The following is a 24,043-nucleotide window of genomic DNA, read 5'->3' as shown; positions in this document are numbered from 1 at the left end:
AGTTCCTCCGTGGACATTTTTTTTCGATTTATAGCTCATATAAGGTACCGGTCAGTCGAGGTCAGTTTTGACCCCCACATCGTAGACTTTTCGGCCAACCGGCCCCCGTGTTCTGTCGCACCAAGGCAAGATCATGCCAAATTTGAAGCGCCTGCGGCGCCCGGAAGTGCCCTATCGGACACCCGACAATCTAGATCTAGATCTAGATTCCTAAAAGAATTTTTTTTTTAAATTTAGCCCGAGCATAATAAAAAAGAATACATTAACAAAGTTGACTTGCTGTGTCTCGAACCCGCACCACCTGCGTGGTTTAATGTACACTAACATCTCCGCTATTTAGGCACCTTATAAAATACGGAGAATGAAACACGTATTTTAAAATCTTAACTTACGCGAATATGCCTATTCTTTCAAATTAATTTTTTATCCCAAATTAGCCAGTTCCAAACAAAGATTTTGTATAAAATAAATAAGTCTTGAAATAGTTTAGTCCTAATATAGACATTTATTTTTGGAATTGATTTTAGAGAAGTTAGAGTCTAAATCTAGATCTTAGCGTCTACGTCTAGATCTAGTTATTGCGTAGATTTAGATTTAGATTTAGTCTAGATCTAGAATCTCTAGATCTAGAATCCAAATACATAAAATAAATTTTATGAGTTTAGGCCGGAAAAATTGTATTGTATACATTTCATAGTGTACGTAGATCTAAATCAAATTTGAATGAAATAGTTCATTTCTTTTCATTCTTAACACGGCAGATGACGTCATTAGTTAATGTATAAGCAATAGTGACGTCACAGTTTTATGCGTTCTTTTTCACATATATTAATGCTTTTCCGGTTGCATAAATAATACTGTTTCTCTACATTCGAATACGCCTTTAATTTTTATTTTTCTTCTTTAAGTAAAATTGTGGTTATACATTTAAAACATCTAACATATTATTTTCAACAAAAGTCCGTAAAAAGTTCTCCATATACCGCTGCCGATTCTGACGTGATGTCCGGCGAAAATTTTTTGCGGACAGAGAAAGAGAGAGAGAGAGAGAGAGATGTGCGCACATTGGGCTTTTATAAATTAGGATATTCGAGAAGGTTTAGGGGAGATCACTCCCGGTTTATTTTAATGTGTTTCCATAGCCTTTGCCCAACCAAGAACAAACTACAGCAGATGTTTGATTTTGGAGTTGTCTCTCCTAGAAGAGTGGCTATCCCCAGCTAACAAGCCTCATCTGCCCGAGGATTTGAACTTGAGACATTTCGGTTAAGCATCCACGAGCTTTACCTACTCGACCACCCCTAACATCTAACTAATATGTACTCATTTTTATCATGATTATATGTTGTCCCCACCCACTACCACGACACACACACTAAAACACAGGCGAGATCCATCCGCTACGTCAGTAGCACTAAATATATGACTGTTTAGTTTAGGCCTGTAGAAGTTTCCGACCTCTGCCCCGCGATCTAGCCAGGTACCAGACGGTAAGACGATGCCCTGCGTCCGGTGGTGGGGGGAAGTAAAGTCTGCATAGAGCCTACGAATGGATAAGCGACCATCATGTAGTGTTTCAAACAAACATCTCAGTGAGACTGATTCAGTCCAAAATGTGCCATTTAGTTGGAGTTCACTACGTCGAGACCTCCCTGGCTAATGGGAGTCAAACTCCTGTATATCCGTGTCACGATAGTTATTGAACTGTAATTCAAGTTTTTATATTGGGCATGAGAAAGCTGGAAATGCAGACTAACCTTGAACAAACGTAAATATCCATGAGAATATTATAATGTCGTTACTATGATTGAAAAAGGAAATTTGGGGCCCCTAAAAATCGGGGGCCCCTGGCTGCAGCCCCCTCAGCACCCCCCTTAATCCGCCACTGGGGGGGGGTTATGATCCCCCTAACCCCCCCTGCCTACGCCACTGATGTCTACAAATGGTACCGTCGAAAATCCAAGTTGAACCTAACACTTAACGCTAAAGTAGACTTCAGCGAAACCTAATATACGCCCCAATCGATAGTAAATCGATAACTTACCATTTTAATTATGCAATTGACCCAGCACTATGTTACGGTTGGTTAAAATCAAGGCTGTTGGCTTTAGATATAAAAGCAATCGAGAAGGGGCAGTCAATAAACAAAATTAATTTATCTAATAATTAATTTATAAAATTTAACAATGACAGTAAACCTGTATTTAGGCCTAATTTCTATGAATTTTTAAAAAGTGTACTGTTGTGCGCGTCTGCCATTTCTTTTATTAACATACACTTTTGGATTTCCAAGAACAATTCTGTACAGGAAAAAAGTTAAGCTCCCCTTTCACCACGTCACGTGACAGCAGGCTTCCGTAGTTACAAATCGTTTGTCAACAAAGTAACTAAAGGAAGCGAAGCCTGGGTTGACTTCTTTTTTACTTTCTCGTATATACGAAGTATAGAGAAAGTATTGTAATCGTGCACAAAAATCACTTGAAATTTTAACATCTTTCACCGTATTACACCTCAGTCCTTCATCACATCCGAAGTTTAGAGGACTTATTTTAATCGGGCAAAAATTATCAATCCAGATTTGTCAAAATTAAAAGGTTTTATGCGTATTCCAGTCTGAAAAACTGGGCTTTGCAATTCTGTCCGTATGTCTGTGTGTCTGTGTGTGTGTGTGTCCGTGTGTAAACACGATAACTTGAGTACCGTTACAGCTAGGTTGATGAAATTTCATATATAAGTATTTTATCAAAATCGTAGATCCGTATCAACTTTTGAGCGATTTCGGATAACCGGAAGTGGTACTTTTTCTACTTTGAATTTTTCAAAAGCCTATAACTTGAGTACTATTTCAGATAGATAAATGAAATTTGATATGTAAGTAAAAGATCTAATTCTCTACCTTCTGTCAAATTTTGAGAATTTTTCGTTGACCGGAAGTACTTATTTACGCTACTTCCGATTTCTCAAAAAACTAATGTAAATTTTAAAAGTACTAATAATATTGCGCACTATTATGCGCTTTTTTATTCGCGTTCACTTGGTATGCAATTAATTTGTCTACGAGATTTTATTCTATTTTTAAAACTTTAAGTATTTAAAATGGATTAAAAATCATGTCTATAGCCCGAGTTCCCATCCCCTGTTATTTTATATAAGAATATTCGAGAAAGTTTAGGGGAGATCACTCGCGGTTTATTATTGTAAAACGAACACATTTATTTTTTATTTTTAGTAGGCATATTTAGACCTATGTTGCAATTAATCTTAGAGTTTTAAAAATGCACATATTTCACATGCGTTTATCTTTTCTCTATCACTGCAGGTTTATTTTTAGTATTTTAGGTTTTATTCTTTTATAATAGTTACCGGCAACCGGTTAATTTTACAAATGAAAAAAAAAATGATTTATAGGCCTAATATGTTTATATATTTAAAGCTACCAGTAGTACTCCCTGTCCAGTTTTTTATAGTTATAATATTAAATATCTAGCTTCCATTTTGTATTTATATTAATATTTTAGGTTAGATTCTCTAACCCATAACTTACATACTATTATTAATATTACTCAATACATAATTTTAGGTTTGTTAAACAGCAATATTGCACATTTTTAGATTGAAGCAGAACACTCAGCAGACGAAGTGTTTGAAATGGTGGATAAAGCTTTTGCTGCTGAAAATATCAAGCCATCAGCAGGTGATTTTGATTTGCTAACATATTAGCATATGGAGCAATGATGATGTTCATAATTTTATTATACCAGATTTTTTTTAAAGATGCAAATGGAGGCTCATTAAAGCTATTTTTTAAAATTTATTTACACAGTGGTGTTATAATTACAAAAAATATAAGTGAAAAAAAATAATTTGAATTTAAATGATTTATTGTATGGGTCATAAATTTAGCCTATCTGTGTATGTACAAGGGTTGATTTACTAGAGTAGAAAGCTTATAGCCAATGTTGGGCCAATATGTAGCCGGGATATAGCCAATATTGTGCCAACATTGCGCCAATATCATGCCGAGTTTCACTACCAATGTTTGGCCAAGGTTAAGCCAATGTTGCACCAAGATGTAGCCAATATTGGTAACCTATGTTTAGCCAATATTGGGCCAATATATTTGTGCTGATTGGGCCTTTTGTGTTAGTCTACATACATTTTACTGCTTTTCCATTAATTTGAAATATTTAATTACATTGATTACTAGTTTATAAAAGAAAATATCAAATACCAATATTTAATTTTGTGTCATATTTTGTTAGTTGAAGAAAAATATAGAATCTGTGTAATTTCTGAAGTACATCACTAAAGTGTTTGACTTTCCTCTCCTCAGATTGCTTTGGAAATGTAATCTTTGTTATTGGTAAGTAAAAATAACATTTTATTACAATGTAAAGTAAACACCTAATTTCTTCTTGTCTCTCCTAAAAATATTATTTCTTCACCTAAACCAGGAGGCCCTGGAAGTGGCAAGGGCACTCAGTGTGATCTGATTGTCAAGAAATATGGCTACACCCACCTGTCGTCTGGTGATCTTCTGAGAGCAGAAGTGGAGTCAGGTTCAGAGAGAGGCCAACAGCTGACAGAAATAATGAAACAGGGGAAACTCGTCTCATTAGTAAGTTGACTGCATTAATGTGACTAGAAGTATTACATCTGAATTGTCATTATCATCATTCCTTTGTGGCCCCTGGGGAGCAAAGGGCTGCAACCACACATCTCCATCGGACTCAGTTTTGGGCTGCCCCCTTTATCTGTGCCCCCTTTATCTGAATTGTACTTATCACTTAAAATTTTAGTGTGTAGTTCTCATGTAATCTGAAGAAAACTCTATATTTAAAGTTACGTTTAAACAAGCGCTGATTTAACTAGAAATTTTACAAACTGCAACATTTAGAAATATACAGTTTAAATTTTCATTAGTTCAACTATTGTTTTCTTTAATAAAAGATAATGACTTTCCTTTTCATTTATTTTTTAAGGATACAGTTCTTGAACTTCTCAAAGAAGCCATGCTTAAAAAAGTGGCTTCAAGCAAAGGATTTTTAATTGATGGATATCCACGTGAGCTAGAGCAAGGGAAACGATTTGAGCAAGAGGTATTCACATTTGTTAACTTCATATTTCTTAGTGACTATTATTATAATCATACATGAGCTATCCTGAGCGTATTGTGAATTTGACACTACCCTCCCTTCTTTCCCTACCCCCTGTGAAAGCAGCTGTCTGTGATTACAGTTAACAGACAATGAAAAGATCAAGCAGAACTTGTTACCTCCCCTTAGTTTCAAATCATTTAACAAAATTATCTCTGCTATTGTAAACATTTGGAGTGAACCACAGCTCATCAGACTGGTGGGGGTGGTAGCAATATGGTCTGTTGTGCATGCCTGGATAGCAAGTGAGGGGGCGGGTCATCATGTGTACCAAGGTGGTGGTGTCCCGCAACTTCATTGTAATGTTAAAATAAATTTTAATGTTTAAAATTTGATTATAATTCATTCATTTTTTTTTTCCAGATATGTGCTCCACAATTTGTTTTGTATTTTGATGTGTCAGACGAGACAATGACCAAACGTCTGCTTGGTCGCGCAGAAACAAGTGGCCGAGCTGATGACAATGCAGAAACTATCAAAAAGAGGCTGGACACTTTTCATGATGTCACCAGGCCTGTTATTGACCACTACACAAACCAGCAAAAAGTGAAACGTGTGAGTTAATAATTCATCCTCAAAAAATGTGAGCGCAGGAGGCCAAAGGAATTTTTTTTTAATGCGAATTCAAAATAACATTCTGTTGATAAATGGGACAAAATAAAACTTTGAGAAAACTAAAAGAGAATAAAACTTAACCTAATTAATTATAGCTGTTTCATTAACTTTTCCAATAAAATTGTAGGTAGTGGCTGAAGGTGAAAAAGACGAAGTATTTGCTCAAGTTGAAAAAATATTTGATGAAGCTATTGGTGAGGAACATTTTCTGTTGTTTTGTATCCATTAATCAGTGGTTATTTTTGTTTGCCCTAATTAATCAATATTTTAAAGTATGTTCAAACAACAACCTGGTTTTAACTAAAATGTGTTTTTTCATTCACAATTTTTGGCATCAGTAGTAGATCTATATTGTTAAGACTGATGCAATCTTTTGTTATGCATTTTATATATTTAAAATATTTAGACTCTGAACATAAAATTTATTTTTTATTAGCAAATGAAGCTGCACTGAAGAAAGCAAAAATAGTTTTTGTTATTGGTAAGTAAATTCAAGTAGTTATGTAAATAGGGGAGGTAATTCATCCTCTGATTTAAGGAACACATGAGTTCTAGATTGGCTATTTATTATAATGTATTTATGAAAAAAAAATTTAGACTGGCTATTTATTATTGCTATGTATTTGTGAAAAATTTTTAAAACTGTTTTCTTTATAAAATGTTAATTTTCAGGTGGGCCTGGCAGTGGCAAGGGGACGCAATGTGCCAATATTGTCAAAGACTACGGCTTTTGTCACCTTTCATCTGGGGATCTTCTTCGAGATGAAGTCAAGTCGGGATCTGAAAGGGGGAACAGGTTAAATGCTATCATGGAAAAAGGAGATCTTGTCCCATTGGTAGGTGACAGGATGTGGTAGATAGTGTTAGCTTAAAATTTCAGGTAAATTTTAAAGATGTGATTGGATAACTTAGGTCAAAGCAATTAGTACAAATTGTGTTGCATCACACTGAAAGTAAATTTTCATTCTAACCCAATGGGCCAATGAAATAGAGTTTGCCTTGTCATGTGAAGAGTCAGATATATGTCCTGCTACCTTAGACAATCTCTAACTCATGTGAAGAATTAGTGCAGTCAGATATATTTCCTGCTACTTTTGACAATCCCTAACTCATCTAAACTCATCTTAGGGATACATCAGAACTAGGTGGACACAATGAAACTTGAGACTTTTGGGCTAGCAATTGTACATTTTGCAGAATGAATGAACAAACCATGCTATGGTACACTTTACACACAGCATCATGAAAAAATATGTTTATTTCATACAAAAAGTGTATATTTTATACAAAGTTTTCAAAGTGTATATTTTATACAAAAAGTTTAAATTTTATACAGAAAGTGTATATTTTATACAAAAAGTGTATATTTTATACAAAAGTTGTATATTTTATACAAAAAAGTGTATATTTGACCTGTAGGAAGAAGTACTTGGGTTATTGAGAGACGCCATCATCAGCAACATCAGCAAGACTGGTTGTTTCCTTATTGACGGCTACCCCAGGGAGTTGGATCAGGGAGTCAAGTTTGAAAAAGAGGTGAGTTTGCTTTTTATATTTCTGATAATCAAACTACCAGTGTAGGCTATTTTTAATTTAAGGAAGATTTTTTTCACCCCCTATTGGTTCACACTCTTATCTAATTCTTATAAAAACACTACTTTGTTTAGCAAAAACAAATTAGTTTTTTCTACTTTAGATTGCTCTGAAATAACAGCAACGTCAAAATAAATGGTTTAAACCCTCAGATTGCTCAGTGTAGCTATGTCCTTTACTTTGATGTGTCTGATAAAACAATGACCGCTCGTTTGTTGGAGAGAGGGAAGAACAGTGGAAGAGTAGATGACAACGAAGAAACGATCAAGAAACGATTACAAACTTTTCATAATCAAACCAAACCTGTCATTGAGCATTATAAAAAACAAGGCAAAGTGCAGCAGGTATGTAGTTTCAATCATGTTCATTAAACCAAATATGAAAACAGCCATTTAACCTTTTAAATTTAAATATGTTGTATCTTAGCCTCATATTATATTATCGTAATATTTGAGAGATGCAGACATACAACTTAGTTTTCAATGTTAGGAACTAAAAACACTTTGTCTTTGAATTTTAAAACGTTTAAAATTTATCATCATCCCTAATGATTTTAATTTTATTATATTTTTGTCTGTTATATTTGAACAAAACATACTTGAACTCTTATATAATGAAAATAATCATTTTCTACAGATATCTGCTGAAAAAGGTATTGATGAGGTCTATGTTGAAGTCAAGAAATTCATGGACTCCAAAAAGTGGTAATACATTACCAACTGTTGGAAAGTGCAATGCTTATAAATGTGATGGATGGCATACTAATTTTTACCCTTTCAACCTATAAAAGTAGAAATTTTATTTGTATGATTTTCTTAATTTTCACATAATAGACAATTTGTAATTTAACCCTGGCAGAAAGTTTATACATTTTTTTTTTATACGTGCTGTGTTACCTGTGATATATTTATTCCGGAAAATTAAATATGTGGCCAAATTGGCTGTAAATAATGTCAATCAAACTAAAAAGTATTGACATTTAGGTTTTTATATTAACTTTGTTTATTAAACTTTTTTTTTGTTAATACATTATGTAATCGACAACTTAGGTTATAAATTTGCAACCATTGTGTAACTGCCTTATTTTAGGTTGACATTTGAGATATAAGCTGTTTAGAGTTTTTCTCATTTGTATCAGTAGTCCAACTAAACTGAGCAGAATAGGTGTGCAATGCCATTCAAATATCTAATAAAACTGAAGGCAGCCATTTTTTTTTGTAAATCACTAACATTTACAGCCGATTTATTTTATTTTATCCTCTAGTGTTGCATTTTCTGCTCCTAGTTTTGTTAATGCATATGTATAATAGTTTTAGTGACTGGTGGGAAATCTAAATCACATTTAAAAAGTGTTTGTAGATGTTTTTTTTAATTACTTTTCAATTAGAACATAAACTTTTCCACTATTTGTATCTCTATCTTGTAAATATTCAAACTATTCATTGCTCAAATCAGAACTTCATTTTAGTGTTTAAATAAATGTGTGAGAAATAATTTCTGTTTTAAAGTTCTCTGCCAAATTGCATGTTAAAAGTTTTTTTATTCCCTGTAAAGTGTATTTATCAGATCTCATTGGTGTTACTGTTGATAGAGTGAGCTTCCTGGCATATTTCTGATAGTGACAATCTACCATAACCTGTGATATTTACCCTTTTGGATTGTGTACATCTTCTGTAATAGTTTTAACTTTTATGAAAATTAAGGTGTTTCTAGCAACATGCCTAATTTATTAATGAATCTAAATGATTTATTGTTATCTCTTTATTTTACTTACATATTAAGTCTAATTAACTCAATATAAAAATGTACAAAATCACAAATACTCTGCTCACTTTTCAGCACTTTTCCTGTAATGTCTACTATTATTCACAACTTGTGTTTTTAAACTTCCGTCTTACAAAATTTTCTTTTCATTTTGTCTGTGAACAGAAGGGTTTAATTATTTAGTTAAACGACAGGAAAGATATTTCACCTGAATTTGTCCTTTCCCAAGTTATTTCATTTTCAATTGGTTAAATTTGGTACCAAATGTTTAGTCTAGTGAACATACTGCCAGACTTTAATTTTTAGTTTTCTTTAAATATAGAAAGTATTTTGATTTAAATTTTTGTAAAACTTTTTATTCTGTGTACTAACAGTGTCTTGAAATTTTGTCTTCATGTAAAAAAAAACTTCCCACTTAAAAAACAACTCATCTTTAAGGCTATTTTGGCATTTTACTTACACTGCTATACTCTATACTTACTACTAATAGTTTGAACTCCTATTCAAATCTAGAGTTCAGTACTGACAGGTAAATTATTTTATTTATATTTTTTACTGTATTAACCAAGTGCCATATTAAAAACAATACTGTTACAAATGTCTGTAGATTCTCAACTGTCCAGATTTTATCAGTATTATTCCTGTGATTTACTCTGAGTTGATGACTAGGTTATATACAAAATTTAATAAGTTAGTCATTCTTAGTTTTTATTTAACCAGTTGTGTGGGTGACTGCATTGAGATTATTTTTGTGGAGATACAATTCAATACATTAAAGAAACAATGCAAGTTCTTGCAGGTTTTAATTAAATAGCAGTTATTACAATCACATGTTAAATAACATAAAGAAAACAAAAGGACAATCTTGACTGACAAGAAAACGTGTGATTAATTTTAAAATTGCTAGCATACATTTTTCTTACACACAACCATTTTAGATAGATAAAGACTAGCACTGGTCAAATAACATATGCATGTGTAATTACTAAACAGTGCTTATAATTATAACTCAGCAGAATAAATGATAATTTACTTAATTAAACCTAATCTTTTTTTAGTAAAATGTATGACCTCTCAATATTGTCAGTTGCTATATAAATCTTAAGTAAATTAAATAACTTTGTGTGTTACTGAAATTTCTCCAGCCCAGGAAGATCAAGAAGTTTTTACATGACCTGGGGGAGGGGGGGGGGAAAGCTAGTCATAAACTCAGCTCCTTTAAGTCCTATTTTAAAATGAAGAACTTCTTATAAAAATAACTGTGATCACCTGACAATAATGAAGGAGACAATGCTACATACAGACAAAACAACACAATTTTATCATTCAACACTATACACAAGTCATCAAGTTTATATGTACAGGCTTCTCCTCTGCCAAATAAATGTAACATTTTTATGAAGAAACAAAAAAATCACTTTATAAAAGTGGTTGCAAACTGTCAAAAAGCTCATATGTAATGGTGTGCAGTGTTTTTGAAGACTTGTATGCTCAAATGCATATTTCTAAAGCCAAAAAGTTCCTCACTACAGAAAAAAAAAAAAATGTTCATACAAAATTATCAGCTAACAGTTATAACATGTTAAAAACAATGGTTCAAAAAATTAATTCCAATCTCTCATTAAAAATGTATGAGCATCAGCTATAACCAACATTCAATACCTCAACAAATTGTTGACTAGTCTACATGAATTTAGCAAGAGTCTTCACAAGATCCAGTAGCGAATGAAGAGCAGGAAGAGCACAACTAAAATAATGACAGCAGCTACTTTAAGGTAGGAGGACCTAAGGTTTAAATATCTGGCATCTTTCTTGTACTTCTGTGACTGAGTAGACAAGTTGCTGGCTTTGGTGTCCAAAACTAATCAAAACAAAACATTTTTTACCATTTTACAAAGAACTTCTTTTCTTAAATGTTAATTTAACGATAAAATATATCTTAAAGAATAAATTAGGTTTCCACTCAATGGGTTGAAGGCCTAAGTACTAAAAATTAATTAAACATTTACCTGATAAAGCTTCCCCTCTCATTAAAACCTCATCAATATTCTGTACCATAATTCTTTGTACATCTTGGAGCTCTGTATTAATTTGACCTAAATTACGCCGAGCTCTAGAATCCATATACGATTTACGAGCTTTCTGCATGTATGTATCTGCAACATGAAAAACTTAAGATTGCAAATGGAGACCAATAAATATATGCATTAAGATTGTTGGATAATTTAGTTTAAGCAGATACATAAAGTGGAAATTAAGTAGGAGTGCACAGCGATATCCATACTTTGTTTTTCATAAGAACATAAAAATGCTGAAATTACAACAACTTTCAAATGGAAAATGTATCTTTCTAAATCCTAAAATAATTTTATTTAAGAAATGTTCTTTCAATATAAGAGAAATTAAAATTAATTTTTTAGGTAAAACCTTACCAAATTCAATGAATGAATAAGGTCGAGACACAGTGTCAAGTCTTGAACCATACTGGGCTGTGAATTCATTCTGTAAATCCTCCATGTAAGAGAAGGCTAATCTCTTGGAGAAAGTTTTCTCACACAAAACTAGGTAACACACACCTCTTTCTATCATGTAACTAAGGAAATCAATAAATCAGCTCTTCAGTTTGATAAAGCACATAAGGCCCTTGCTGACATAAATTTACTAAACTAGAATCTTTAAAGACTGAATACAATAAAGTCAATGATTATAAATTGAGCAGTAAGTTATTGAATTTCCTTTTAACAGTTTTATAGGTTAAAACTTGTAATTAATTTAAATTTAAGACACAATCCCCAAAACATCATGCAAAAAAAGTGATCTCCCCTAAACTTTCTCGAATATTCTAATATAACACTACGTGGGATGTCAACTCGGAATATAGACATGATTTTTGTTTACTTAAACTTTTAAAAATAGAATAAAATTTAGTAGAAAAAAAAATTGCGCACCAAGCGAGCACCAAAACCAAATGTGCGTAATAGTGCACAATATTATTAGTACTTTATAAATTTACATGCGTTTTTTGAGAAATCGGAAATAGCGTAAATTAGTACTTCCGGTCAACGGAAATTACTCAAAATTTGATAGAAGGTAGAGAATTAGATCTTTTACTTACATGTGAAATTTCATTTATCTATCTGAATTAGTACTCAAGTTATAGGCTTTTGAAAAATTCAAAGTAGAAAAAGTACCACTTCCGGTTATCGGAAATCGCTCAAAAGTTGATACGGATCTACGATTTTGATATAATACTTATATATGAAATTTCATCAACCTAGCTGTAACGGTACTCAAGTAATCGTGTTTACACACAGACACACACACACACACACACAGACATACGGACAAGATTGCAAAATTATGTTTTTCCGTATCAGTGAGGTGTAAAACGTCGAGATTTGTAAAAAATCTCGATTTTTTTTGCACGATTACAATACTTTCTCTATACTACGTATATACGAGAAAGTAAAAAAAGGGTTAAAAAATTTAAATAAGCAAAGCGGTTATTGTTAGAATGAAAAATAAAGCTAAATAGTTTAGATTCATTAACTCATTTTATTCAATGTAAATTTAAAAACGTAATTTTTAAAATTAAAATAAGGGCACAGTAGAAATAAGTAAACAATTTAGCAGGATTTCTAGTTGTAACATTATATTAGTAACAATTGCATCATGTAAAAATTTTGCCAGATCCCTTCACTCAAAAGAGTTGTACGAAAAGTAACTTACTGGAATAAATAATGAGATGTTTCTAAAGTACATTTAGAGATAATTTTGCCAGATCCCTTCACTCAAAAGTTGTACGAAAAGTAACTTACTGGAATAAATAATGAGATGTTTCTAAAGTACATCTGGGAGGAGGATTGGGATCCTGAGATAATTTTTTAAACAACTGTTTAGCTTGCGTTTGATATTCTACTAGGTTGCGACCAGACTGAAATAAAAAAAAAAACAATTCAGTAAAAACACTAGCAAAAATTCAATATAGTTATAATTATAAAACTAAGAATTTTTTTTAATGATTAGTGATCTCAAATACAATTGATAAAACACAACCTATGACCTGGAAGGGTAGTTTTACTTTATATTGTTTTTTTAATAAATAACAATATAAAAGCTGGTTTATGGCTGAAATTTACCTTCTTAAACCTATTTAGGAAATGACCATTAATAATTTCACAATTTAAAAAAAAACTTCTCTGCTGCCATACAAATCAGAAAACAAAGAAGCTAGACCAATTCACCTGTTCATCTTCTTGTACAGAGGCTGACAGTGGCAACCCATCTGCTACTCTGGCTATCATAGTGAGAAGCATTTTCTTTTGAGACCTGTTGCACTTGGCTCAGCTACCCAATATTATACAGCTCAGCTAACAATATTTTATTTGTTTTAGAGGTGAGAATATCTAGTGGAACTCAATTTTCTATTAAATATTTAAAAATTGTGCCCTGTGAACTTAAAAAATAAAAATCCATTAACAATGTCATATAGAAAACAAATGTTTTATTTATTTTATTATTTAATGTCATATTAATTAGTCCTTTTAAACAACTTTTTGGACATTTGCCTTCTAACATTAATGAATATGAAATAAGACTCACTAAATCACACAAAAGTCAAAAGTGACTAAAGTCTTAAGTTAACTAAAAGAGTCAATATGTGTCCATGTAAGCCTTTGACTGCTACTACTGATTAGAATAGGGTAATCTCACAATATAGCATCAGCAATTATCCAGTACAGTTTCGTAAACATTAGCTACTGTAAACCATAGTTTATTTGACTGGTTAAACAGTTGGTGTACTAATTTAATGATTAAAGTTTTATTGACACACTGAGTCTCAATGACACAGAAATAAAAACAAGCAGAAAATTAGCAACAATTAGTAGATCTAGAGCTAATTACTTAGGCCTATAAATAATAAAATGTCAACTGTAATAATTAGGGTAAAGCAGAGCACTAAGAGCTGTGTGGTATTAGGACCCATTCAGCACCCCACCCTCACAAAACGTGTTGCCTCTAGTTCAAGTTAATCAATTCATTCTTTAGAGGGGCAAGGGCAATAAAACCGGTGAACGGAAAAAAACACAGAAAAAGGTCACAGAAGAAAAATTTTATGGGAAAAAAGCCACAAAAATCTTCTAAGAAATATTTTGATTCAATTGTTGAGAATTGTAAAATTTTTGGTGTTTATTAATGGGTGTTTTATTTGGTAGCATATTTATAAAATTTAAAAGCATTATTTTATGGAAAAAAAGCCACAGAAATCTTCTAAGAAATATTTTGATTCAATTGTTGAGAATTGTAAAACTTTTGGTGTTTATTAATGGGTGTTTTATTTGGTAGCATATTTATAAAATTTAAAAGCATTACGGTTCATAACAATAATAAGTAAAATCACTGTCGCAACAATCTCTGCCTTTCTTTTACGTATTTTGTTAAATATGCGGTAGAAAAATTTATTATAAAAGAAATGTAGACATAGCATTGTGTTTTGCACACATTTTTGCCATAGGCGTTTAATTCCTTGGTCGACTTCTCCTCTGTTGTCCTTTTATGTCAGTAAAGTGTGTTGTTGATGAATTGCCTCAATGACAGCCTTTGTACCGTGTTGACTCTCTCTTTTGATCCTCCAATTTGTTATGTAATGAGCGTAATAAGTGACTGGGAAGTACAGGTGGCTAAACTACTGTTGTGATGAGTTGAGGACAGCAAGTCACATTAACTATGTCTTTATGCCTTTCACGCTAATTTATTTAATATAAGTATTTTAAAAACACGATGAAAACCAAAAAGGTTGGAACAATCTAATTCTATTAAACATTAGGCCTATATGTATAACGGAATTAAAACCTACATGACCTACATACTTCATACTAAATATTTGTACGCAAATCATTACTATGGCTACCTATAGCACCTACGCACATATATCTACAAATCTTTACATTACATTTGAATCAAAAGTTGATTAGCACATTCTTTCTGAATATTTGATACATAAATGTATTCAATTCCATACAAATACACATTAGTGGCTTTTTTCTGTGTTTTTTTTCCTGTGACTTTAGATTAGTTTAATTTTGCATTAATAATTTCAATATTAATATTATAAAATACTTGGATAAGTAAAAATTTTTAAAATTGTACAGGTGCTAAAAAGTGTAGCTCTTCTTTAACTTTACCCTAGCTTTAATTCAATTGTTTAAAAACAGGTACATAAATGAAACAAGGAAACATGTTTGTATTTTAAAAAACATAAATCCTCCTCAAAATGTGAAATAGGCTAATTGTTGAAATTTAACTTTTAAGGAGTCACCTGTTTTTCACATTACAAGTCGCCGGCGATTTTACGTACCTAAAACGATAGATTACCCATTAAATTATGTAAAGTTGATTAGGCCTAACTAACCTAAATTTCTAAAAGAGAATTCTAAGTAAAAGACTAAAAAAAAAAGTGAGACCAAGATGCAAGAGTCTTGGCTCTTGGCTTGGGCTCTTGCCACTCTTGGTGCAAGGAAGAGTAGATCTGAGTAGTGGAGATTCTAGATCTAGAATACTTGTTGTTAAGACCTAACAAAAAAAGATCGCTTAAAAAATAAGCTAACTTACAACTTGATCTAGTCTAGATCACACCAAACTACTATTAGTAAAACATCACTAAAAATTATTCGTCATATTTGAGTCCGAAGCCAGGTAGGTTGTTACTGACGTGGCCGATAACTCGAATACAGAACCAGATTGTAAACTTCCTATTTCTCTTTTTAATAAAGAGTTAATTTTAAAGGGAGACTACCTTGGTGGTTATAATAAACATGACGGCGACAAAACTAAAAAGAACTAAAACACATTGAATAAGAAAACACCTAAAATAAAATAACGCAAAAGAAAAATGTAAAACAGACGCCACAAGTTTTTCAACAGTAAAACACAAATATAGATCTATCACTGCAAACAAAAGCATGCATTTCTTTAAAGAGATGACATAGATTCACAAAGGTAGAAAACAACCCAGACCAGTGTCTCTTCCACACTTTTTTTCTTCGGGGGGGGGGGGGGGAGCGGACACTGTTAAAAGTATATATTTTCTATATAAATTATATAATTTCATTTCGTTCGGGGGGGGGGGGGGGGCGGTAAAATTTTTCGGGGGGGGGGGGGCGAAGAGATGCCTGGAAGAAACTCTGATCCAGACTGAATGTCACCCATCTAGATCTAATTTTACTCACACAAATCGACGAAAAGTATCGGCCATAAACGCTTACATCACATTGGGGGGTCATCCATTTATGAAGTCCACACGGGGGAGAGGGGTTTCCAAAAAAAATTAAAATCTACTTTTGTGAACGCGTGTGGACTGGAGAGGGGGGGGGGGGGTCGGTCAATGTGGAGTGGACGTCCACACCAGTGTTTCTTCCAGACTTTTTTCTCCGGGGGGGGGGGCACTTGAAATCTTCGGGGGGGGGGGGGGGGGCGGTAAATTTTCTTCGGGGGGGGGGGGGGGCGGGCACTGTTAAAAGTATATATTTTCTATATAAATTATATAAATTTCATTTCGTTCGGGGGGGGGGGGGGGGCGGTAAAAAATTTTCGGGGGGACTTCGCCCCCCCCCCCCCGAAGAGATGCCTGGAAGAAACTCTGGTCCACACGTTGAATTTAACATCAAAATACTTAGATTTAAAAACCTGCATATACAATGTATGAATTAAATCGGCAGTTGTGTTAAAAAAAAAAAAACAGGGGAATAAATGTATTAGATGTAACTGTATACCGACCACCTAAGAAAATAAAATAGGGGACAACACTGACCTCGGCAATTTTCTAAATACAATAAATTAAATAATGGTATTTCAAGTGTATCTTAAACATTTCAAAGAATTGAAACATAAGTTTAAAAATAATAATCATTAAAAAAGTTTTAAAAAACCCACGTTTTCTGATTGAACTAAAAAGTAGAAAATAAATGCTATACATCACAATAATGCAAGCGATCACTCTACTATAAGCGATGAAAAAAAATTTCATAAAAAACGTTTTAATAACAAGCTTTTATGTAATGATGCACTAAAAAGTAGAAAATAAATTATAGACTACTATTTAAATAACTATAAAGAAAAGCGTGGGTCACTTTAGTATCTATTGGATACCTTTACTAATGTTAAGGAAGACACCCACGCTTTTCTTTATAGTTATTTAAATAGTAGTCTATAATTTATTTTCTACTTTTTAGTGCATCATTACATAAAAGCTTGTTATTAAAACGTTTTTTATGAAAAAAAATTTCAGTACTTTACATGTTTTATTTACAATAGAGTTACATGACTAAAAACCATTGCACGCCTACTGAACATCACGTTCAGTAGGCGCGCAATGGTTTTTGAACGCAGCCATTACGTGATGGCGCAGCTATTGAAGGTGATGACGCGTGTGGTGTGGTTGGCTAGACATGCCTACTAATTCGGTCCAAATTTTTATTAATTCATAAAAAATTAATTAGGCATCCAATTAAGTCAAATTTAGTTTCAGATTGCATTGTCTTCATGTCTTGACCCACGTGTCAAATGTGAATCGTATCGGTCAAGTAGAACTGTCCGAATTTTCACTCCTGCGTTTCCGTCTAGACAGACAGACAGACTGTCGAGGAAGTGAGTTAAATAAAAGCTTGTAAAAAAAAATTCATAAAAAACGTTTTAATAACAAGCTTTTATGTAATGATGCACTAAAAAGTAGAAAATAAATTATAGACTACTATTTAAATAACTATAAAGAAAAGCGTGGGTCACTTTAGTATCTATTGGATACCTTTACTAATTTTAAATGAAGACACCCACGCTTTTCTTTATAGTTATTTAAATAGTAGTCTATAATTTATTTTCTACTTTTTAGTGCATCATTACATAAAAGCTTGTTATTAAAACGTTTTTTATGAATTTTTTTTTTCAGTACTTTACATGTTTTATTTACAATAGAGTTACATGACTAAAAACCATTGCGCGCCTACTGAACATCACGTTCAGTAGGCGCGCAATGGTTTTTGAACGCAGCCATTACGTGATGGCGCAGCTATTGAAGGTGATGACGCGTGTGGTGTGGTTGGCTAGACATGCCTACTAATTCGGTCCAAATTTTAATTAATTCATAAAAAATTAATTAGGCATCCAATTAAGTCAAATTTAGTTTCAGATTGCATTGTCTTCATGTCTTGACCCACGTGCCAACTGTGAATCGTATCGGTCAAGTAGAACTGTCCGAATTTTCACTCCTGCGTTTCCGTCTAGACAGACAGACAGACAGAGGAAGTGAGTTAAATAAAAGCTTGTAAAAACGTGGGGCGCCGAAGTAAAAGTTATATTACTATTGATTAGATAATACTATTGACTTTTATTAGGGAGCTTGTAGAGAGTCAACAGTATTAGAAACTGTAAGAAAATCACGGCGCCCCACGTTTTTGATCGCTTATAGTAGAGTGATCGCTTGCATAATTGTGATGTACAGCATTTATTTTCTACTTTTTAGTTCAATCAGAAAACGTGGGTTTTTTAAAACTTTTTTAATGATTATTATTTTCTACTTTTTAGTCTTGGTCTGTTTGTTTGCATTAAAATCTTGCTATCGATTTTATCTTTTCACTTTTTTTTGGGTAAACGAAGACAACTCGTAAAAAGACAACTCGTAAAAAGACAACTCGTAAAAAGACAACTCGTAAAAAACATGTTGTGTGAAAACGTTACTGACTAGAACACATAGATTTGAACCCGTGTCGAGTGGGATAGCAATCGTGTGCCCAACCACTCGACCATATCGTCTCCCCCATACTGACCACCAGTTGTTACGTTTGTTTGTACACAAATTACAGTGACTGGGTTATGTCCCTTTTCCCCCACGTTTTTACTACAACGAGCCGACCCGCGGCGTATCATACGCCGCTATTTAGTTGATTTATTTTCTACTTTTCAGTAATTCATAATTTGTGAATTCGACAGTACCAATGCTGCCACTGAAAATATTTGCTTTAAAACACTAACCCCCCTCCTTTCCCCTAACCCCGACCCTACACCCCCCCCCCCCGTGAAAGCAGCCTCCCCTTAGTTACCTCCTGTAAGTTTAAAGTCGGTTCAAACTAAATTATCTGCCCCTAATAGCCGTCACTAAACCTGGCTGTACGGTTTGTAAACATTAACGTGACCACAGCTCAGCAGACCATGTGGGGGTGGGGTAGGGTTAAGGTGTGTGTCGTGTTTCGCGTGTGTGTGTGTGTCGTGTTTCGCGTGTGTGTGTGTCGTGTTTCGCGTGTGTGTGTGTCGTGTTTGGCGTGTGTGTGTGTCGTGTTTCACGTGTGTGTGTGTGTGTGTCGTGTTTCGCGTGTGTGTGTGTGTGTGTCGTGTTTCGCGTGTGTGTGTGTGTGTGTCGTGTTTCGCGTGTGTGTGTGTGTCGTGTTTCGCGTGTGTGTGTGTCGTGTTTCGCGTGTGTGTGTGTGTCGTGTTTCGCGTGTGTGTGTCGTGTTTCGCGTGTGTGTGTGTCGTGTTTCGCGTGTGTGTGTCGTGTTTCGCGTGTGTGTGTCGTGTTTCGCGTGTGTGTGTCGTGTTTCGCGTGTGTGTGTGTCGTGTTTCGCGTGTGTGTGTGTCGTGTTTCGCGTGTGTGTGTGTGTGTGTGTGTGTGTCGCGTTTCGCGTGTGTGTGTGTGTCGTGTAACGAGCTCCAATCTATCAGCCAGATAGTTGGCGAACGCTCCCGGATTGGTTTAACTGATTATACACAAATGGCGACAAGCCTAAATAAAAGAAAGCTAACACAATAGTTCACTAGGACTCGTACTTGATGTCTAGGGGAAACACTAAAGAAACTACTGATGCCAACAATACATTTAATCTGCATATAACTTTTAATGAGTGTACAAAGTCGTGGCAGAACACTAGATTTATACAGGATAAAATAGATTTACAGAATGAACTAAACCCAACTTACAATTCGTGGGAAAAGATAATATGATACACTATCACAGCTTTTAACACTTCAGAAAAATCACCACAGTATACACATCACTGCTATAAGCATATAGTATTACTTAACCACAAGTAATATAAGAATATGCTACTTAAACAACTTAGTACTACACAGCGACACACAGGGCTTATTCTCTCTCAAAGACGTCTGGTCAAAGAACTGCCTAGATTGTGTGAGACGTGTGCGATAAGTCTCTATGGAGACTCACAGATCACTCAAGTGTCTATCCCTAGACCACTTAAGCTACAATTCTCGACCACACAGGCCACCACCGAGGGCCATGGGATCTAACCGGGAACCGAAACCCGGCCGCCGCCTTGAGCGAGCGTGATCCAGGCCACTGCGTAACAGGGCCACCCTAATCACTGAATCACAGTGATTCGAACCGAGGAATTGAGCCTCGGCCGCCGAGATCCTAACCACTGTACCACATCCTGGTCCGTATCAACCAATCATCTCATAAGGGAAAAGTACTGAGTCTAAGACTTTCTTAAGACAGTGGAAAAAACCAGTGATTACACCACAGACCATTTATGGTATGGTAACAAATGTAAAAATAAAAATACCAGACCTAAGTAGGTCACATCCCCTCCCTTTTGAAGAGGCCGATAGGTTCCACAAAAACATACATAAGGAACCAATCTGGCATAAAAAAAAATGTTCTACAAATGTAGTGAACCAAAATCTTAATACCAGGTGAAAACATCCCTGGAAATAAAAGGGAATTAACTCAAACCTTTACAATTCATGAAAGGGGAGTAGCCCTTTCAAAAAATAATAATACATCAAAGTCCCTCAGAAAGGGGTATTATAATATTTCCATTGTGATACTATAAGTGGTAAACCTGACAGGGTAATTCCTTTATTTCAATGACTAGCTACAATATCAACTGAGTCATATTAGACATTTTATCATAAAAGATTATGTATAATGAAAAACCACCTTAAAATAAGGTTCACCTGAAAATAAACAAAATTCAACAGGATTGTAATTTTGTAACACAATTCAAAACTCAAAATCACTCCCATTCATGTGAGTATCACCCAAACAAACCACCCGCATATGGTCTTAACTATCCCCAAAACATGTCACATGATCATTGTGGGTAATAAAATTTTACATCCTTGACAGTCAGCCACAACATTATCAGTTCCCTTAATATGGGAAATTTCCAGATTAAAGTTTTGGAAATATAAACACCATCTTAATATTCTGTGATTCCTTTGTCCTAACTTTTAGGTAAATTTAAGAGAATCATGGTCAGAAAATACCATGACCGGGTTAATTGAGGATGTGACATAGACCTCAAAATGTTGCAAGGACAAAACCAAAGCTAAAGCCTCCTTTTCAATAGTGGAGTAATTTTTTTGGTTCTCATTTAACTTTCTGGAAAAAAAGCGATTGGATGGTCAATCCCCAGGTCGTCTTCCTGAAATAAGACTGAGCCAATGGCTGAGTTGCTAGCATCAATGGCAAGTTTAAAGGGCTTCCTGAAATCTGGTGCAGCCATAACAGGGGCATTAGATAAAAATGACTTAATGTTTAAAAAAGCTTCATGACATTTAGTTGACGATTCAAACTCAACACCCTTTTTCAATAAAGCAGTAAGGGGTTCAGCTACAGCTGAAAAGTTTTTACAAAACCGCCTGTAGTAACCTGCCATCCCAAGGAACTTTTTGATTTCTTTACAATTTTTGGGAGGAGGCAACTTCACAATAGCATCTACTTTAGCTTCAATGGGTCTAACTTGGTTAGTTCCCACTTGATAACCCAAATAGGTAATTGAACCTTTACAAAAATCACTTTTATGCAGGTTTACAGTAAAATTAACTTCAGACAATTTTCTAAAAGGTCAGTCAACTGAACAATATGCTCTTCTAAAGTATCAGAAAATACACTATATCATCTATGTAGGCCTCACATTGGTCAATGTCAGCAATGACAGAATTAATGACACGCTGGAAAGTTTGACCAGCATTTCGCATACCAAAAGGCATACGTTTATATCTATAAAAACCATTAGGGGTTACAAAAGCAGATATTTCTTTTGCACGGTCAGATAAGGGGATTTGCCAGTACCCTGACAATAAATCAATTTTGGAAATTATCTTAGCTTGACCAACTTTATCAATAACGTCCTCTATTCGAGGTAAGGGGTAAGACTCAGCTTTGGTGAGCGCATTGACCTTCCTAAAGTCAGTCACAAACCTGAAAGATCCACCGTCTTTCGGGACTAAAAGGCAGGGGGAACTCCAATTGCTGAAACTGGGTTCAATGATATCATTTTTGACCATGTAATCAATTTCATCTTTTATCAAAACAGCTTTTTCTGGGTTAACTCTATAGGGGTGTTGTTTGACAGCCTTTGCATCACCTACATCTACATCATGAGGTGGTACCTTTGCTTCTTTGGGGACGTCCCCAAAAATAGAGGGAAATGTCTCAAATAACTGAGACAATTTATGGCTTTCCTCAGTGGACAAATGCATAAGGTGGTCATTTAAATGATCTAAAAAGGAAGAATTTACCAATTTTGGGGGTTTCAATTTGTCATGTATCACATCATCAGAAACATTTATACATACAGTTAAAGAAATTTTAGCTGTGGAATGAAGATTGGTACAATTATCATAATACTTTTTCAGTGAATTGACATGATACACCTGCTGTTTCTTTCTGCGGTCCGGAGTATTGATCACATAGTTCAAATCATTCAACCTTGAATGAACTGTGAAGGGTCCACAATATCTTAAGGATAACGCATTGTTCAGATTAGGCACGAGCACAAGGACCTTCTCGCCTGGATTGAATGTTCGTTTTCGCAAACTCTTATCTTACAGTTCTTTCATCCTCACTTGGGCCTTTCTTAAGTTCTTGTGAGCCAACTCGCACACGGCCTTCAATCGAACATGAAAATCGTCAAAGTCCTCCACTGGATGGTTACTGGTACCTGTCCAACGCTCGTGGATCAGCTTCAGGGGACCACGGACAGAATGTCCGAACACAAGCTGAAAAGGAGAGTAACCTAGAGATTCCTGAACAAAGTCTCTAGCGGCGAAAATAATCCATGGAACATTTTCATCCCATTGGTTGTTACTTTTAACGAACGTTCTCAGCATGGTTTTTAGGGTCTGGTGAAACCTCTCAAGTACACCTTGAGACTGAGGGTGGTAGGCTGAGCTGGTGACGTGTGTAACGCCTAGCTTGGCTAACGCTTCCTGGAAATGGTGGCTGGTAAAGTTGCTGCCTTGGTCGGTTTGCACAATTCTAGGTAATCCGAAGGTAGTGAAGAACCGGGTCATGGCTCTGACTACAGTCTTTGCCTTAATGTTCCGTAAGGGGAACGCCTCGGGAAAACGGGTACTTGAACACATGAAGGTAAGGAGGTACTCGTTGCCCGCCTTGGTTTTCGGCAAGGGACCGACACAGTCCATGATGATTTTGGAGAAGGGTTCTTCTACCACAGGAATTGGATTCAAAGGGGCCTTAGGAATTTTCTGGTTGGGCTTCCCGGCCAACTGACAGTTCGTGCAACTTTTGCAGTAACGTGCCACATCATTTCTCATTCTTGGCCAAAAAAACAGTTCTTTGATCTTCGCCATTGTTTTCGTGACTCCTGGATGCGCTGACATCGGATGGTCATGTGCCAGTTTCAGTATTTTATGCCGATAAGGTGGAGGGACCCACAGCTGGTTTTTACCCAACCATGGTTCGGCAGGTGAGGCATTCACTGGTACATAGCGACGAAAGAAGAGGTCGTTCTCGGAGAAATACTCCCCGTCGTCAGCTGAGAGTGACTTTTCGACCATCGCTTTGAGTTCCGCGTCGACTTGTTGAGCTTTAATGATGTCTTCCTGAGATATCTTCAGAGGTAAGCACAGGCTTGGGTTCTCTGGAAAAATAGACTCCA

At 34.8% G+C, this 24,043-nt stretch overlaps 2 protein-coding genes across 6 annotated transcripts in view; one reads left to right on the top strand and one right to left on the bottom strand.

Moving 5' to 3' along the window:
• Positions 1-9,920, top strand: part of LOC131958589 (adenylate kinase isoenzyme 5) — a 35,226-nt gene extending 25,306 nt beyond the window's left edge. For both annotated transcript variants that reach the window (XM_059323705.1, XM_059323696.1), the window contains 11 exons: positions 3,613-3,694; positions 4,334-4,363; positions 4,455-4,618; positions 4,983-5,099; positions 5,520-5,711; positions 5,899-5,965; positions 6,208-6,252; positions 6,444-6,607; positions 7,191-7,307; positions 7,517-7,708; positions 8,001-9,920. In XM_059323705.1, coding sequence (XP_059179688.1) covers positions 3,613-3,694; positions 4,334-4,363; positions 4,455-4,618; positions 4,983-5,099; positions 5,520-5,711; positions 5,899-5,965; positions 6,208-6,252; positions 6,444-6,607; positions 7,191-7,307; positions 7,517-7,708; positions 8,001-8,072 — 1,242 coding nt within the window. In that variant the 3' untranslated portion in view covers positions 8,073-9,920. The remainder of the gene's footprint in view (positions 1-3,612; positions 3,695-4,333; positions 4,364-4,454; positions 4,619-4,982; positions 5,100-5,519; positions 5,712-5,898; positions 5,966-6,207; positions 6,253-6,443; positions 6,608-7,190; positions 7,308-7,516; positions 7,709-8,000) is intronic.
• LOC131958598 (vesicle-trafficking protein SEC22b) lies at positions 9,916-15,867 on the bottom strand. Of its 4 annotated transcripts, XM_059323725.1 has the most exons (7): positions 15,741-15,867; positions 13,373-13,584; positions 12,947-13,062; positions 11,561-11,721; positions 11,138-11,284; positions 10,791-10,989; positions 9,916-10,654 (listed from the first exon to the last, which is right to left on the bottom strand). In XM_059323725.1, exons 2-6 carry the CDS (start codon positions 13,442-13,444, stop codon positions 10,835-10,837), a joined length of 651 nt encoding a protein of 216 aa, XP_059179708.1. In that variant the 5' UTR covers positions 13,445-13,584; positions 15,741-15,867; the 3' UTR covers positions 9,916-10,654; positions 10,791-10,834. The 4 variants fall into 4 exon arrangements, with proteins under 4 accessions (XP_059179708.1, XP_059179700.1, XP_059179717.1 ...); XM_059323717.1 differs by having other exon boundaries at positions 9,916-10,989; XM_059323734.1 differs by having other exon boundaries at positions 9,916-10,989; positions 13,373-13,577.
• Between the last annotated feature and the right edge of the window lie 8,176 nt (positions 15,868-24,043).

This window comes from Physella acuta, unplaced genomic scaffold (genome assembly GCF_028476545.2).
Source record: "Physella acuta isolate Inbredline_101_S28 unplaced genomic scaffold, ASM2847654v3 ptg000086l, whole genome shotgun sequence".
Taxonomy (NCBI): domain Eukaryota; kingdom Metazoa; phylum Mollusca; class Gastropoda; family Physidae; genus Physella; species Physella acuta.
This window is presented reverse-complemented; position numbering and strand designations above follow the sequence as displayed.